The following is a 20,013-nucleotide window of genomic DNA, read 5'->3' as shown; positions in this document are numbered from 1 at the left end:
ACCAATCACTTTCCTCTCTTCCTACACGTACACATGCCTTACATCCTCGATAAAAACTTTTCACTGCTTCTAACAACTTGCCTCCCACACCATATATTCTTAATACCTTCCACAGAGCATCTCTATCAACTCTATCATATGCCTTCTCCAGATCCATAAATGCTACATACAAATCCATTTGCTTTTCTAAGTATTTCTCACATACATTCTTCAAAGCAAACACCTGATCCACACATCCTCTACACTTCTGAAACCACACTGCTCTTCCCCAATCTGATGCTCTGTACATGCCTTCACCCTCTCAATCAATACCCTCCCATATAATTTACCAGGAATACTCAACAAACTTATACCTCTGTAATTTGAGCACTCACTCTTATCCCCTTTGCCTTTGTACAATGGCACTATGCACTCATTCCGCCAATCCTCAGGCACCTCACCATGCGTCATACATACATTAAATAACCTTACCAACCAGTCAACAATACAGTCACCCCCTTTTTTAATAAATTCCACTGCAATACCATCCTAACCTGCTGCCTTGCCGGCTTTCATCTTCCGCAAAGCTTTTACTACCTCTTCTCTGTTTACCAACTCATTTTCCCTAACCTCGCACTTTGCACACCACCTCGACCAAAACACCCTATATCTGCCACTCTATCATCAGACACATTCAACAAACCTTCAAAATACTCACTCCATCTCCTTCTCACATCACCACTACTTGTTATCACCTCCCCATTTGCGCCCTTCACTGAAGTTCCCATTTGCTCCCTTATCTTACGCACTTTATTTACCTCCTTCCAGAACATCTTTTTATTCTCCCTAAAATTTAATGATACTCTCTCACCCCAACTCTCATTTGCCCTTTTTTTTCACCTCTTGCACCTTTCTCTTGACCTCCTGTCTCTTTGTTTTATACATCTCCCACTCAATTGCATTTTTTCCCTGCAAAAATCGTCCAAATGCCTCTCTCTTCTCTTTCACTAATACTCTTACTTCTTCATCCCACCACTCACTACCCTTTCTAATCAACCCACCTCCCACTCTTCTCATGCCACAAGCATCTTTTGCGCAATCCATCACTGATTCCCTAAATACATCCCATTCCTCCCCCACTCCCCTTACTTCCATTGTTCTCACCTTTTTCCATTCTGTACTCAGTCTCTCCTGGTACTTCCTCACACAAGTCTCCTTCCCAAGCTCACTTACTCTCACCACCCTCTTCACCCCAACATTCACTCTTCTTTTCTGAAAACCCATACAAATCTTCACCTTAGCCTCTACAAGATAATGATCAGACATCCCTCCAGTTGCACCTCTCAGCACATTAACATCCAAAAGTCTCTCTTTCGCGCGCATGTCAATTAACACTAAGCCAATAACGCTCTCTGGCCATCTCTCCTACTTACATACGTATACTTATGTATATCTCGCTTTTTAAACCAGGTATTCCCAATCATCAGTCCTTTTTCAGCACATAAATCTACAAGCTCTTCACCATTTCCATTTACAACACTGAACACCCCATGTATACCAATTATTCCCTCAACTGCCACACTACTCACCTTTACATTTAAATCACCCAACACTATAACCCGGTCTCGTGCATCAAAACCACTAACACACTCATTCAGCTGCTCCCAAAACACTTGCCTCTCATGATCTTTCTTCTCATGCCCAGGTGCATAAGCACCAATAATCACCCATCTCTCTCCATCAACTTTCAGTTTTACCCATATTAATCGAGAATTTACTTTCTTACATTCTATCACATACTTCCACAACTCCTGTTTCAGGAGTACTGCTACTCCTTCCCTTGCTCTTCTCCTCTCACTAAACCCTGACTTTACTCCCAAGACATTCCCAAACCACTCTTCCCCTTTACCCTTGAGCTTCGTTTCACTCAGAGCCAAAACATCCAGGTTCCTCTCCTCAAAGATACTACCTATACATATATATATATATATATATATATATATATATATATATATATATATATATATATATATATATATATATATATATATATATATATATATATATATATATATATATATATATATATATATATATATATATATATATATATATATATATATATATATATATATACATATATATATATATATATATCTATATATATATATCTATATATATATATATATATATATATATATATATATATATATATATATATATATATATATATATATATATATATATATATATATATATATATATATATATATATATATATATATATATATATATATATATATATATATATATATATAATATATATATATATATATATATATATATATATATATATATATATATATATATATATATATATATATATATATATATATATATATATATATATATATATATATATATATATATATATATATATATATATATATATATATATATATATATATATATATATATATATATATATATATATATATATATATATATATATATATATATATATATATATATATATATATATATATATATATATATATATATATATATATATATATATATATATATATATATATATATATATATATATATATATATATATATATATATATATATATATATATATATATAATATATATATATATATATATATATATATATATATATATATATATATATATATATATATATATATATATATTATATATATATATATATATATATATATATATATATATATATATATATATATATATATATATATATATATATATATATATATATATATATATATATATATATATATATATATATATATATATATATATATATATATATATATATATATATATATATATATATATATATATATATATATATATATATATATATATATATATATATATATATATATATATATATATTTTTTTTTTTTTTTTTTTTTATACTTTGTCGCTGTCTCCCGCGTATTGCGAGGTAGCGCAAGGAAACAGACGAAAGAAATGGCCCAACCCCCCCCATACACATGTACATACACACGTCCACACACACAAATATACATACCTACACAGCTTTCCATGGTTTACCCCGGACGCTTCACATGCCTTGATTCAATCCACTGACAGCACGTCAACCCCTGTATACCACATCGCTCCAATTCACTCTATTCCTTGCCCTCCTTTCACCCTCCTGCATGTTCAGGCCCCGATCATACAAAATCTTTTTCACTCCATCTTTCCACCTCCAATTTGGTCTCCCTCTTCTCCTCGTTCCCTCCACCTCCGACACATATATCCTCTTGGTCAATCTTTCCTCACTCATTCTCTCCATGTGCCCAAACCATTTTAAAACACTCTCTTCTGCTCTCTCAACCACGCTCTTTTTATTTCCACACCTCTCTCTTACCCTTACGTTACTTACTCGATCAAACCACCTCACACCACACATTGTCCTCAAACATCTCATTTCCAGCACATCCATCCTCCTGCGCACAACTCTATCCATAGCCCACGCCTCGCAACCATACAACATTGTTGGAACTACTATTCCTTCAAACATACCCATTTTTGCTTTCCGGGATAATGTTCTCGACTTCCACACATTTTTCAAGGCTCCCAAAATTTTCGCCCCCTCCCCCACCCTATGATCCACTTCCGCTTCCATGGTTCCATCCGCTGACAGATCCACTCCCAGATATCTAAAACACTTCACTTCCTCCAGTTTTTCACCATACAAACTCACCTCCCAATTGACCTTGACCCTCAACCCTACTGTACCTAATAACCTTGCTCTTATTCACATTTACTCTTAACTTTCTTCTTCCACACACTTTACCAAACTCAGTCACCAGCTTCTGCAGTTTCTCACATGAATCCGCCACCAGCGCTGTATCATCAGCGAACAACAACTGACTCACTTCCCAAGCTCTCTCATCCCCAACAGACTTCATACTTGCCCCTCTTTCCAAGACTCTTGCATTTACCTCCCTAACAACCCCATCCATAAACAAATTAAACAACCATGGAGACATCACACACCCCTGCCGCAAACCTACATTCACTGAGAACCAATCACTTTCCTCTCTTCCTACACGTACACATGCCTTACATCCTCGATAAAAACTTTTCACTGCTTCTAACAACTTGCCTCCCACACCATATATTCTTAATACCTTCCACAGAGCATCTCTATCAACTCTATCATATGCCTTCTCCAGATCCATAAATGCTACATACAAATCCATTTGCTTTTCTAAGTATTTCTCACATACATTCTTCAAAGGAAACACCTGATCCACACATCCTCTACCACTTCTGAAACCACACTGCTCTTCCCCAATCTGATGCTCTGTACATGCCTTCACCCTCTCAATCAATACCCTCCCATATAATTTACCAGGAATACTCAACAAACTTATACCTCTGTAATTTGAGCACTCACTCTTATCCCCTTTGCCTTTGTACAATGGCACTATGCACGCATTCCGCCAATCCTCAGGCACCTCACATGAGTCATACATACATTATATAACCTTATATATATATATATATATATATATATATATATATATATATATATATATATATATATATATATATATATATATATATATATATATATATATATATATATATATATATATATATATATATATATATATATATATATATATATATATATATGTATATACTTTTTTTTTTTGCTTTGTTGCTGTCTCCCGCGTTTGCGAGGTAGCGCAAGGAAACAGACGAAAGAAATGGCCCAACCCACCCCCATACACATTTATATACATATGTCCACACACGCAAATATACATACCTACACAGCTTTCCATGGTTTACCCCAGATGCTTCACATGCCCTGATTCAATCCACTGACAGCACGTCAACCACGGTATACCACATCGATCCAATTCACTCTATTCCTTGCCCTCCTTTCACCCTCCTGCATGTTCGGGCACCGATAACACAAAATCTTTTTCACTCCATCTTTCCACCTCCAATTTGGTCTCCCACTTCTCCTCGTTCCCTCCACCTCCGACACATATATCCTCTTGGTCAATCTTTCCTCACTCATTCTCTCCATGTGCCCAAACCATTTCAAAACACCCTCTTCTGCTCTCTCAACCACGCTCTTTTTATTTCCACACATCTCTCTTACCCTTCCATTACTTACTCGATCAAACCACCTCACACCACACATTGTCCTCAAACATCTCATTTCCAGCACATACATCCTGCTGCGCACAACTCTATCCATAGCCCACGCCTCGCAACCATTCAACATTGTTGGAACCACTATTCCTTCAAACATACCCATTTTTGCTTTCCGAGATAATGTTCTCGACTTCCACACATTCTTCAAGGCTCCTAGAGTTTTCGCCCCCTCCCCCACCCTATGATCTACTTCCGCTTCCATGGTTCCATCCGCTGCCAGATCCACTCCCAGATATCTAAAACACTTCACTTCCTCCAGTTTTTCTCCATTCAAACTTACCTCCCACTTGACTTGACCCTCAACCCTACTGTACCTCATAACCTTGCTCTTATTCACATTTACTCTTAACTTTCTACTTTCACACACCTTACCAAACTCAGTCACCAGCTTCTGCAGTTTCTCACATGAATCAGCCACCAGCGTTGTATCATCAGCGAACAACAACTGACTCACTTTCCAAGCTCTCTCATCCCCAACAGACTTCATACTTGCCCCTCTTTCCAAAACTCTTGCATTCACCTCCATAACAACCCTATCCATAAACAAATTAAACAACCATGGAGACATCACACACCCCTGCCGCAAACCTACATTCACTGAGAACCAATCACTTTCCTCTCTTCCTACACGTACACATGCCTTACATCCTCGATAAAAACTTTTCACTGCTTCTAACAACTTGCCTCCTACACCATATATTCTTAATACCTTCCACAGAGCATCTCTATCAACTCTATCATATGCCTTCTCAAGATCCATAAATGCTAGAAACAAATCCATTTGCTTTTATACGTATTTCTCACATACATTCTTCAAAGCAAACACCTGATCCACACATCCTCTACCACTTCTGAAACCACACTGCTCTTCCCCAATCTGAAGCTCTGTACATGCCTTCACCCTCTCAGTCAATACCCTCCCATATAATTTACCAGGAATACTCAACCTCTGTAATTTGATCACTCACTCTTATCCCCTTTGCCTTTGTACAATGGCACTTTGCACGCATTCCGCCAATCCTCAGGCACCTCACCATGAGTCATACATACATTAAATAACCTTACCAACCAGTCAATAATACAGTCACCCCCCTTTTTTAATAAATTCCACTGCAATACCATCCAAACCTGCTGCCTTGCCGGCTTTCATCTTCCGCAAAGCTTTTACTACCTCTTCTCTGTTTACCAAATCATTTTCCCTAACCCTCTCACTTTGCATACCACCTCGACCAAAACACCCTATATCTGCCACTCTATTATCAAACACATTCAACAAACCTTCAAAATACTCACTCCATCTCCTTCTCACATCACCACTACTTGTTATCACCACCCCATTTGCGCCCTTCACTGAAGTTCCCATTTGCTCCCTTGTCTTACGCACTTTATTTACCTCCTTCCTGAACATCTTTTTATTCTCCCTAAAATTTAATGATACTCTCTCACCCCAACTCTCATTTGCCCTCTTTTTCACCTCTTGCACCTTTCTCTTGACCTCCTGTCTCTTTCTTTTATACATCTCCCACTCAATTGCATATATATATATATATATATATATATATATATATATATATATATATATATATATATATATATATATATATATATATATATATATATATATATATATTAATATATATATATATATATATATATATATATATATATATATATAATATAATATATATATATATATATATATATATATTAATTTGTTTATGGATGGGGTTGTTAGGGAGGTGAATGCAAGAGTTTTGGAAAGAGGTGCAAGTATGAAGTCTGTTGGGGATGAGAGAGCTTTCGAAGTGAGTCAGTTGTTGTTCGCTGATGATACAGCGCTGGTGGCTGATTCATGTGAGAAACTGCAGAAGCTGGTGACTGAGTTTGGTAAAGTGTGTGAAAGAAGAAAGTTAAGAGTAAATATGAATAAGAGCAAGGTTATTAGGTACAGTAGGGTTGAGGGTCAAGTCAATTGGGAGGTAAGTTTGAATGGAGAAAAACTGGAGGAAGTAAAGTGTTTTAGATATCTGGGAGTGGATCTGGCAGCGGATGGAACCATGGAAGCGGAAGTGGATCATAGGGTGGGGGAGGGGGCGAAAATTCTGGGAGCCTTGAAGAATGTGTGGAAGTCGAGAACATTATCTCGGAAAGCAAAAATGGGTATGTTTGAAGGAATAGTGGTTCCAACAATGTTGTATGGTTGCGAGGCATGCTCTATGGATAGAGTTGTGCGCAGGAGGATGGATGTGCTGGAAATGAGATGTTTGAGGACAATGTGTGGTGTGAGGTGGTTTGATCGAGTAAGTAATGTAAGGGTAAGAGAGATGTGTGGAAATAAAAAGAGCATGGTTGAGAGAGCAGAAGAGGGTGTTTTGAAATGGTTTGGGCACATGGAGAGAACGAGTGAGGAAATATTGACCAAGAGGATATATGTGTCGGAGGTGGAGGGAACGAGAAGTGGGAGACCAAATTGGAGGTGGAAAGATGGAGTGAACAAGATTTTGTGTGATCGGGGCCTGAACATGCAGGAGGGTGAAAGGAGGGCAAGGAATAGAGTGAATTGGATCGATGTGGTATACCGGGGTTGACGTGCTGTCAGTGGATTGAATCAGGGCTTGTGAAGCGTCTGGGGTAAACCATGGAAAGCTGTGTAGGTATGTAAATTTGCGTGTGTGGACGTATGTATATACATGTGTATGGGGGTGGGTTGGGCCATTTCTTTCGTCTGTTTCCTTCCGCTACCTCGCAAACGCGGGAGACAGCGACAAAGCAAAAAAAAAAAAAAAAAAAAAAAAATATATATATATATATATATATATATATATATATATATATATATATATATATATATATATATTTATATATATATAACAAGAAAGGTAAGGATGAAGTGATCATAAACAAGGTTGTTCTCACCAGAGGCAACGGTTGGGGTCACCAAGGGGTCAGGTCATGGATTTATTTCATATACTTGTACTTGTAAACAATATTTTTGTGTATGAAATAATTCTAAATACACACATTTATACATAAGTACATTTATATATACGTACATCTATATATTCAGTTATATACTTTGTCGCTTTCTCCCGTGCTAGCGGAGTAGCGCAATGAAAGAAACGAAAGGATGGCCCAACCAACCAACGTACTCATGAATATATACAACCCCCAAACACGCACATATACATACCTATACATTTCAACGTATACCTACATATACATTCATAGAAATATACATATATACACATGTATATATTCATACTTGCTGCCTTCATCCATTCTCGTCGCCACCCCGCCATACATGAAACAGACCCTTTTCACCCCGGGCGCACGAGGTAGCGCTAGGAGAAGACAACAAAGGCCACATTCGTTCACACTCAGTCTCTAGTTGTCATGTGTAATGCAACGATACCACAGCTATCTTTCCAAATCCAGATCCCAAGACTTTCCATGGCTTACCCCAGACACTCTACATGCCCTGGTTCAATCCACTGACAGCACATCGATCCCGGTATACCACATCATTTCAATTCACTCTCTTCCTTGTATGCATTTCACCTTCCTCTATGTTCAGGCCCCGATCGCTCAAAAACTTTTTCACTTCATCTTTCCACCTCCAATTTTGTCTCTCACTTCTCGTTCCCTCCACCTCTGACACATATATCCTCTTTGTTAATCTTTCCTCATTCATTCTCTCCATGGGACCAAAATATTTCAAAACACCCTCCTCTGCTCTCTCACCCACACTCTTTATTACCACATATCTCTCTTACCCTATCATTACCTACTCGATCAAACCACCTCACGTCACATATTGTGCTCAAACATTTCATTTCCAAAACATCCACACTCCTCCGCACAACCTTGTCTCTAGCCCATCCCTCGCAACCATAAAACATATTTGGAACCACTATTCCTTCAAACATACCCATTTTTCCTCTCCGAGATAACGTTCTCGCCTTCCACATATTTTTCAATACTCCCAGAACATTCGTCCCTTCCCCCACCGTGCTATTCACTTCCGCTTTCATGGCTCCATTCGCTTTTAATTCCAATCCCAGATATCTAAAACACTTTGCTTCCTCTAGTTTTTCTCCATTCAAACTTACCTCCCGATTAACTTGTTCCTCAATCCTACTGAACCTAATAACCTTGCTCTTTTTCGCATGTACTCTCAGCATTTTTCTTTCAAACACTTTACCACTCACTAAGTTTTGCAAGTTTCTCATCCATATCAGCCATCAGCGCTGCATCATCAGCGAACAACTGATTCACTTTCCAAGCTCTCTCATCCACAACAGAATCCATACTTGCCCCTCTCTCCACAACAGACTGCATACTTGCCCCTCTCTCCAAAACTCTTGCATTCCTCACCCTAACAACCCCATCCATAAACAAATTGAAAAACCTTGGAGACATCACGCACCCCTGCCACAAACTGATGTTCACTGGGAACCAATCACTTTCCTCTCTTCCTACTCATACATCCTTGATAAAAACTTTTCACTGTTTCTAGCAACTTACCTACCACACCATATACCCTTGATACCTTCCACAAACCATCTCTATAAACTTTATCATATGCCCTCTCCAGATCTACAAATGCTATATACAAATCCATCTGTTTTCTAAGTACTTTTCACATACATTCTTCAAAGCAAACACCTGATCCACACATCCACTACCACTTCGGAAACCACACTGCTTTTCTCCAATCTGCTTCTCTGTGCATGTCTTTACACTCTATATCAATACCCTCCCATATAATTTCCCGGAAATACTCAAAATTTATACTTCTGTAATTCAAACACTCATCCTTATCCCCTTTGCCTTTGTACAATGGCACTATGCATGCATTCCGCTAATCCACAGGCACTTCACCATGCACCATATATACATTGAATATCCTTACCAATCAGTCAACAACACAATCACTCCCTTTTTTAATAAATTCCACTGCAATACCATCCAAACCCGCTGCCTTGTCAGTTTTCGCCGTCGCAAAGCTTTCACTACCTTTTCTCTGTTCACCAGAGCATTCTCCTTAACCCTCTCGCTTCGCACACCACTCTACCATCGAACGCTTTCAACAAACCTTCACAATACTCACTCCACCTCCTTCTCACTACACTATTACTTGTTATGACTTCCCATTAGCCCCCTTCACCGATGTTCCTATTTGTTCTCTTTTCTTACGAACTTTATCTACCTCCTTCCAAAACATATTTCTATTCTCCCTAAAATTTAATGATATTCTCTTACCCCAACTCTTATTCGCCTTCTTTTGCACCTCTTGCACCTTTCCCTTGACCTCCTGCCTCTTTCTTTTATGCATCTCCCAGTCATTCGCACTACTTTCCTACAAAAATCGTCCAAGCGCTTCTATCTTCTCTTTCACCAACAATCTTCACACAAATCTTCTTTCCAAGCTCACTTACTCTCACCACTAACTTCACCCCAAATTCTCTCTTCTTCCCTGTAAACCTCTAGAAATTTTCACCTTCGCGTTTACAAGATAATGATCAGACATCCCTTCAGTTGCCCCTCTCAGCACATTAACATCCTAAAGTCTCTCTTTCACGCGCCTATCAATTAACACGTAATCCAATAACGATCTCTGACCATCTCTCCTACTTACATACGTATAATTATGTATATCTCTTTTTAAATGAGGTATTCCCAATCACCAATCCGTTTTCAGCACACAAATTTACAAGTTCTTCACCATTTCCATTTAGAACACTGAACATCCCATGTACACCAATTATATCCTCAACTGTCCCATTACTCACCTTTGCATTCAAATCACGTATCACTATAACCCGGTCTCTTGCATCAAAGCAGCTAACGCACTCCCTCAGCTGCTCCCAAAACACTTGAATCTCATGATCTTCCTTCTCATGACCAGGTGTATAGGCACCAATAGTTATCCATCTCTCTCCATTTATACATACATTAAGTAGCCGGGAAGCAACTTACTCACGACAAACCCTTGACACATTATCACATATCATGAAGGAGGCAGACCTCAAGGATCGCATGGACTCGATCTCCCACTCAGGTGTGATGACTCATACAATCCCATCCTCACACCAAGCCGAGACTCCCTTACGTGACATCAACCAAATCGATCTGTTGCTTCGCTGAACAGAGAACGCGGACACTGCCCCAGAACGAGCAGGAGCCGCTGTAGACAAAAGCAACGACAGGATAGTGATACTTCATTTCACAGATATCAAGGAGGTGGCGTATAGTTATTGACTGTATACATCCACCTTATCATCCTATCTATAATGGATCAGGACGTAAACGTAGCGAATGCAGGATTCGAGATATCACCACCGGGAACAGAAATTGACAAGTTCGCCAGCACTCGTCGGAAAGTGGACGTTGGGACAAAACTCCTCCCTCACACCTACGTCATATGATGTCCCAGTATTGAATCCCTCTCATACTTTGCCCTAAAGCTGTAGTTAAAGTTTCTTACAGAGAACTGAAGTCTTTATTTTCCTTAATAAAGGATGTCTAAAATTGCCTAGTCCTTCATCACTTCATAGTTTAGACTTAACTTTTGATTAAAACTGTTAAAAGCAAACTGGCGAAAGCTGGAGAGGCACTGATGGAACTTCGATGACTATGAACTTTCGGCGTGTGAAGGTTGTAGAAGAGGTCGTGTTTATGAACCAACATAGCTGTCGTCTCTCTCTCTCTCTCTCTCTCTCTCTCTCTCTCTCTCTCTCTCTCTCTCTCTCTCTCTCTCTCTCTCTCTCTCTCTCTCTCTCTCTCTCTCTCTCTCTCTCTCTCTCTCTCTCTCTCTCTCTCTCATGACAGCAACCCGGGTATATCCCTTCCTCACCCAGTATTTTTTTCCGCCATATTACTGCAAATCTCTTACAATAGCAGTAGCTTCATACTTATTCTTTCCCCTCATTGACGTAATATTGAAATAAAAACTTATCTAGTGTCACTTTGTGAGGTTTAGACCCGGAGATTGGTGTGTAAGTTTTGGTGATAAGGTCGTTCTTCTTACTGGGAATGACAGGAAATTTGAAATTTATAAGACAATGGAAACTTTTATACTTCACATGAGAAGGACGGCTCATGACTTACATAATAGAACACATACGCATAGAACAAAGCAATCTTCATGACAGAGTATAGCAGAGTATGCGTTTACATGATACATAAAGCGCCTGATGACAGCTTTACATCTTCGTGTTAAGTGTGTTTCTTTACCTCACTTTGCTTATTCTATTTTCCCCCTTATTCCTCAAAAATGAAATATGATTATATTTGTCTGATTAGCAAAAGATAATCATATATATACACATGATTAGGTGATTAGCAAAAGATAATCATATATATACACATGATTAGGAAAACATAGAGTTCAGGATCCCCTACCAATAGACACAGCCTTGTTAGCTCATTATTTGTAATAACATTTCGGGAAAGTGAGACTGCGTTGTTCATATGACGATGTTTACCTTTACTCATCCTTGAGACTCCGTCTTGATCAGGAAGCCCATCTGGTGAAATCTGCCCCTGACGTTGATTATAGTGGCTAGTGCATCCAACAGGTGCAATGATGACTTCCTTCATATGATGGGCATTGACACTATTCATGTGTAAGTGAGTGATCAGTATTTGCTCAATATGCATTACCTTACACTGGATTAGGGTTGTGGATGTATACTTGAGCAACAGATGGGCATGATTAGTGAATAGGGATAGATCAGCATGTCAATGAAGTAGATGAAGGGTAGCTGGGAATGGGTCGATTGATTTCCTGCTAACATTAAGATCATTTATACGAAAGGTTATTCTTTACTTCAATTTCATCTTTTGGTTGCCTTTTATCCCCCTGGATGCTTAGGCCCTGAGCACTAGAAATCTTATTCACTCCATCATTCAATCAATCAACAATTTGGTCTCCCCATCTCCTTGTCCCCTCCATTTCCATCAGATGGAACCTTTTTGTTGAACTCTCATTTGTTCTCTCCATATGTCCAAACTATTTAAGCAAACCCTGCTCAGCTCTCTCAGCCATATTCTTTTTATTACCACTCTTATCTCTTACCCTATCATTACTTGCTCGATCAACTTTCCTCAAACAATTCATTTCCAACTCCTTACATTATCATATACAGCCAATGCTTTGCATCCACAAAATATCTATGGTACTACTGTACCTAAGAATTTAGCCATCTTCACCCTCCCAGATGTCGATATCTCTTTCCTCACATTCCTCAATGCTCCCAGAGCCTAGGCCCTCTTCTCACCCAATGTTTCATCTACGCTTCCATGGTTCCATTCGCTTCTTTGTCCATCATAGATATCTATACTACTCAATTTTCTCTAAGTTTTATTTAACCAAACTCACACCTCAACTAACATATATCTTTGCACTGATAAATATAACAACCTTGCTTTATTTTGATTTACTCTCAACTTTCTTTCTTCATAGTTTTTCTCAAACTCAGACACCAACTTCTGCACTTTTTCACTCGAATCTGCCACCAGTGCTGTGCCATTAGCAAGCAACAACTGACTCACTTCTCAACCTTCCTCACCCCTCATCCCCTACAGACTGCACACATGCTCCTCTTTTTAAAACCCTCTCATTTACCTCCTTCACGATTCCATATATAAATAAATTACACAGCCATGGTGACGTCCCACACCAGTGTCGCAACCCTGCCTTCACCTAAAACCGTTCACCCTCCTCTGTAACTATTCTCACAAACGCCTTATCTTGATAAAAACTCCTTATTGCTTCTAATAGCTCCCTTCTCAAAGTATATATTCGTTACTCCTTCTACAAATATATCCATGAACCCTGTCATATTCTTTCTCCGTATTATTTATGCTTCATTCAAATCCTTATTTCTCTGTATATCTCTTACACATGTAATTCAAAGCAAATATCCGATCAACGCATCCTCTGCTACAACTAAAGCCACATTACTAATGCTTGGTGTACAACTCCACCCTCTCAATCACCACTGTTCCATACATTATAATAGATACACCTAACAGACGTCTACCTTTGTGCTTTGAACACTCACCTTTGTTCCCTTGGCCTGTATGTGATAGCACATTCCAGTTGTCTTTCCACATTTCATCTTACATAAGCCTTTCACCACCTCTTCTCTTTTCACCAAAACATTTTCCATGACTCTTCGCATACCTTCCCAACCCAAACAACCTACATCTACCATTCTTTCATCAGACACATTCAGCATTCCTTCAGAATACTCATTATATCTCCTATTCACTTTATCATTAACTTTTACCACTTCTCCTTTTGCTCCCTTCACCGATGTTCCTATCTATACTCTCTTTAAGAAAAAAAAAGGTACACCCTTCTAAAACGTCTTATTCTCCTTGATATTTGTTTGTTATTTAATGTAGTTATAGTTTTGCCTGTGCAAATGAAATGAAATGCAAATACGTCAATGATACACAGATAGAAATACGAAAATGTTATAAAAACAATATAAGCCACCAGCCGACGCTCTCCTCTTCCACTCAGCAACTTCCGCGCCAACGTAGATGCAAATCATACAATTTTGTGATATTTTCTTCAATTAAATAGGATATAGACATATTTTGTAAGGATTTTCTTTATTTTGTGTGCACTGGGTAGGAATCATTTCTGAGGAATAGTGCAGCTACACGGTTAAGGGTGTCATTATTATAGATAATGTCTATGGTAATTTTTTCAGATTACGGGTCATAGGTCAGCAGTGCAATTACGTAGGCATTATGGAATGAAGTGTAATGCTGTTGCTTATCATCCAGCTGATAACGGATCGATAGGAAAGCCGAGGAGGAAAGTTTTGGACGCGGTGCGTTGGGTGGCTGACCGTAATAGCTATTCCTAGACGGGGGCTTTCCTCGATGACCAGTCTGCTTTAAATGGCTCGGTAGGAGACTCGAATCATTTGCTGCATGTAGTGAGGATACACTGTTATCCTATAATCTACTGTCTTTCAAATTAAAGCCGGTGTACAGTGAGGAAGACCCACAGACCCAGGTATAGCTTGTTTTAAGTACTGTATTAGATATAGTATCATCCATAAAAGGAACCTTATTTGTACCTTTGTGGTCAGTGTAAAGTTAAGATGCAACGATAACAACATAGAGTCACTGTAAAGTTCCAGTTCGATTTCAAAGAGAAAAACACAAAGGTATCCAGTTTTAGATCACTAGACTTCAATAGACTGATTACCTTATGTAACCAGTACACTACAGTTATAAAGTTGTGGAAGAACTTCAAGAATGTAATTCTTTCCCTTGGAAGAATTAGTGTCCTTAGGAAAGTGAAAGGACTTGTTACACGGAGCCAGTTTGGATGAATGAATATGTAAAGAGACGAATTCAGCTTAAAAGATGGATTACCAGGATATCTAAATCGTGGTGAAAATCATGACCGTGAGATGTACATAAGATGACATGGAGAGTGTAAGGCAAGAAATATCTTGAACAAAAATTCTTACCTTATGAAAAAGATCCCAAAGGAACTCTTTGAATACTTTGGAAGCAGAAAATGAATTAGAGGTAATATTGGCACATCATCTGGTGATAATGGCACATCAACTAGTGACAATAAAGATTTGGCTTCCCTTCTTATTGGGTATTTCGACTCGGTGTCTACATTTGGCTGATATACAATAGACCATACAGCATATCTTTTAGGCACCGAAAATGCTATTTTGGGCATTAAAAATACTGAACGCCACGAAGAAATCAACTGGTCTAAACGATATCTCCCCAGAATACTAGAAATTAGCTTCTCCTTTTATCACAATGTTCAACAAATGATTGCAGTATGAGGAAGTTCCTGATGATTGGAATTTAGCCAAAGTAACGCCAATTTTCAAAAACGAAGATAGGAAATGCGCTTCAAACTACCGCCCCCATTCGTCTCACTTCAGTTCTAGTTAAGATGCTGGAAACAATATTTAGAAACCAAAGTCGATGAATTCATAAAAGAAAATGGACTAATAGCCAACCGTCAATATGGTTTCCGAAATTATAGATCATGTTTAACGAATATGATTGATTTCCTTCAGTCATACATATGACAACTGGGACTCCAAAATATCCTTTGGACTTTTTAAAGCGTATCACATTTAAACTTTTCAAATGGAATTAAAGCTCACAACATAGGAGATCGAATCCAGGCGTGGATAGAGGACTGTCTTTCCCAACGAAGGCAGAGGATGGTATTGATATGGGGAAGCAACTGACTGACTTTACGTGCCAAGTTGAGTTCCACACAAGGCTCAATCCTATGATCGGTGCTTATCTTCAGCCTCATCACTGAAGTAGATTCAGGACTCACCGACGACTCAAAGCTAGGAAACTTAGCCAGCTTAAAGAAAGACTGTTGATGCGTGATAATAGGAGACATAGCAGATGGATTTCAACGTAGAAAAATGCACAAGCAATTTAGTGCCAGAGTATATCTCATGAAGACAATCTGCTTGATAAAGCTTTACTAGAATTTACAGAAGAAAAGGACCTTGGAGTCAGTATTGAACTAAGATATGATCAACAATGCCAAGTTGCATATAATAAAGCCAAGACGTTAGGTTTCATGGCCAGAAATCTAATTTCAAAACAACGAATTGGGTTCGTATAATTTCCTGTTTTTTCTTTTTTTCTCCCTCTCTTATTTGAAATACTTATAAAGTCATTCTTAGATATTTCTTATTTTTTTGTGACTGTTTCGTTTTCAGAGTTGTAGTAATAGTTGTATGTCGGTTATCATTTTCATTTCATACTACTTTCCTTTATATATTTAGTCATACAATCCTTCTTGTTCCTGTTATGTTGTTATATTCAAGCAATTGTTTTATATCCAATGTCCTGCAGCGTTTACGTATCATTGCTTTAAAAGTATATGACCATTTTTTGTCACCTTTTTGACATGAAGATAATCATAACATCTTGGATATACTTCGTATTCCGTCAACATATATGACTTCGTATTTCTAGCTCTATGATTAGATCGATTCAGTTTGGAGTGTTGCCTTGTGCAGTAAGAAGGACATTGCAATTAGCTACTCCAAGTCTTGTGTACACTTACCACTGTGAAAGCTGTTTTTATATGAGTTAGGAATTCTAGTCCAGCATTCGTTTTTAGTGGCTGTAAAGCGTCTGATGAATGTTGGCAGTACTCACTGGTTACTGGCTGTGTGCAGATGTATCTTCAATCCGGCTAGATATAGGACATAAACAGGTCTTTAGGAGGATCATTAAAGGATACTAGAGACAGAAAACTAGGCCTGTCGACGAATTAACACTTAGCTGGGATTTGTTGAATGATATCAAGTTCATGTAACGGTGGAACTCGCTTCCATGCATCTTTAGTAACATTGCGTCCTTCATTAACCCTGTCATTATCTGAAATGTTGTCACTTATCACTCTTCGGAGGTCGAACCACGTCCCTTCTCTCCCAGCCTTCACTATATCCTTAGCTATCAGACCCAACATGGAATCACTTTTTTGCTATTACTTGAGTCTCGAAACTCCCCTTATCCACAGGCATCCATTTTCAAATCAACGAACCCAAAAAAACACATCACATGCCAACTCTCCCCTCACCGTTTACCAGATATTTCCCATATTTTTCAGCATTCTTCCGTAGCTATTCCTTTTGAAAACGCCATTTCTTTCATCCCCATCACCATGATAACATACTCGTGCTTCCTTCTCTTGAAATATCAACTCTGTATGTTTTCACTCTGCATCCATCTTTATTTCTTTCACAGATACAAGAATGATGAAATCCGACGAGGGTGCATCCTGCTGTGGCCAGATGGTGAGACGAGCTTCTCGTACAGGGAATATGTGTGAGTACCTCAGTCTTTCGCTTAAGTTTATTTTGATATGGAGAGAGAGAGAGAGAGAGAGAGAGAGAGAGAGAGAGAGAGAGAGAGAGAGAGAGAGAGAGAGAGAGAGAGAGAGAGAGAGAGAGAGAGAGAGAGAGAGAGAGAGAGAGAGAGAGAGAGAGGAGAATAAGTGAGAGAGGGGGGAGAATAGGAGAGAGAGAGAGAGAGAGAGAGAGAGAGAGAGAGAGAGAGAGAGAGAGAGAGAGAGAGAGAGAGAGAGAGAGAGAGAGAGAGAGAGAGAGAGAGAGAGAGTCCAAATCTCGCCTGCTGGAGTTACAGATACAAAATAAAGCGCGACGATGAAAAGAAAATACTTCATTAAAAAAGAATATGTAAAACAACACGAAACACTAAATGTCAACCTGTCAGTTCATACCTAAGAGAAGCAGCTCAAAAATCACGGCAGAGGTTTGAAGACAACGATGATACAAACTACAGACACATACCAAATCTCGACAACAGTACAAACATGAAACACTCTAGGTCCCTTGAAGCCTCATAGCACTCAGGAAAGCTCCAGTCATCCATCGATGTAAGTAGAGAAGAACTTAGCAAATCCTCTTTCAAAAACCAAACGATACAACACACCTCTAGTCTGCTGGGGGAGTTATAATTCAAGCTCTAAAAACATGCTTCCAGAAAATCATCCACAAGTATTTAAAAACCTTATACCCTACGACTGTACATACTTCATTCTTCTCTCCCATTTCGAACTATCCCTTCCCCAGTCCCACTTCGTCTGCCATCCCTCTAACTATCCTACTAAGTAAAAAGAAAAAAACGTATCTAAAACAAGATTTTTCCGGAATGTCGGGATCAGGGCGTCGCGCTCACCTCGCTGTGTAATGCTATTTTACCTGTCATCGTAAAATGTCGAAATGAGGTTCATCCGCTATTGTTTTCGGCCATGAATCTAATTTTCTTTTGAATGTTTCTGTGGTCATTCCATGTATGTCTAATAGGTATCCACCCCTTCCCCCCCTTCCTTTTTTTGCCTGATCGTCGTTTCCCGCGTTAGCGAGGTAGCGCCTGGAGCGGGTATTATGATAATCATTCGTTCAAGTTTTCTTGCCGAATTTTAATACGTCATTTGATATTTCATTTGTATGTTTCCAGTTCTTAATTCCGACCTGAGAATTCCATATCTTCCTTGATGAGGTGCTTTTAGATTCAAAATGTTGCCCTTTAAACTTTCTATTTGCTGTTATGTGTATATTATAATGAAACTCGCTCTCTCTCTCTCTCTCTCTCTCTCTCTCTCTCTCTCTCTCTCTCTCTCTCTCTCTCTCTCTCTCTCTTTTCGTTCTAGACTGTAGAGTTCAACCTTTTTTCAACCAGTTATGGTAGTTCATATCCTCTAAACCAACAATTCTGCGTGCAGAGTGTTCTAGTATGCTTTCTAATTTATCTATTACTAACCTCCTTCCCTGGTGACTCTGCGACCCAGCAGAAGTCAATTCTATTTCTTATATGTACATTAAAGACCATCAGTGTCTCTCTGTCTCTCGTTGTGGAAGTTCACACTATCACACCGCACTTTATTCAACTTCAGAAGAATAGCTCTCTTTCTACCCCTTGAACGTAAGATACTCTTTCAAATATGGTCACTCTCACATGTTTGACGTTTAGTTCATTACTTTCCTCCCCTGTTCGACCGTTGTAAACGGGAAATGATATATTGTTAAATGTACCATTACATCAAATCCGCTAATTTAATTATAGTATCGAAGTTTCTTTTTAATTTTTCTTTGTATACCTCAATACTCCCTTAGTTTCGTACTATATGCAAAACACCCACCTAAATCTCTCTCTTACATCCTTATTGTATATCGTGTTACAAAGAGTATTGCAGTTAGCACATCTCTTCTACAATATCTAAAAGCACGGTTTCTCCCTC

General features: G+C 38.4%; 1 protein-coding gene across 1 annotated transcript in view; it reads left to right on the top strand.

Annotated features, from left to right (window-relative positions):
- Window positions 1-18,081, top strand: part of LOC139756493 (tachykinin-like peptides receptor 86C) — a 277,144-nt gene extending 259,063 nt beyond the window's left edge. The window contains exon 5 of the mRNA XM_071675936.1: window positions 17,997-18,081. Coding sequence (XP_071532037.1) covers window positions 17,997-18,081 — 85 coding nt within the window. The remainder of the gene's footprint in view (window positions 1-17,996) is intronic.
- Window positions 18,082-20,013: the final 1,932 nt, after the last annotated feature.

This window comes from Panulirus ornatus, chromosome 22, assembly GCF_036320965.1.
Source record: "Panulirus ornatus isolate Po-2019 chromosome 22, ASM3632096v1, whole genome shotgun sequence".
Lineage (NCBI taxonomy): Eukaryota > Metazoa > Arthropoda > Malacostraca > Decapoda > Palinuridae > Panulirus > Panulirus ornatus.
Note: the sequence above shows the minus strand (reverse complement) of the source record. Positions and strands in the feature narration are given on the sequence as shown.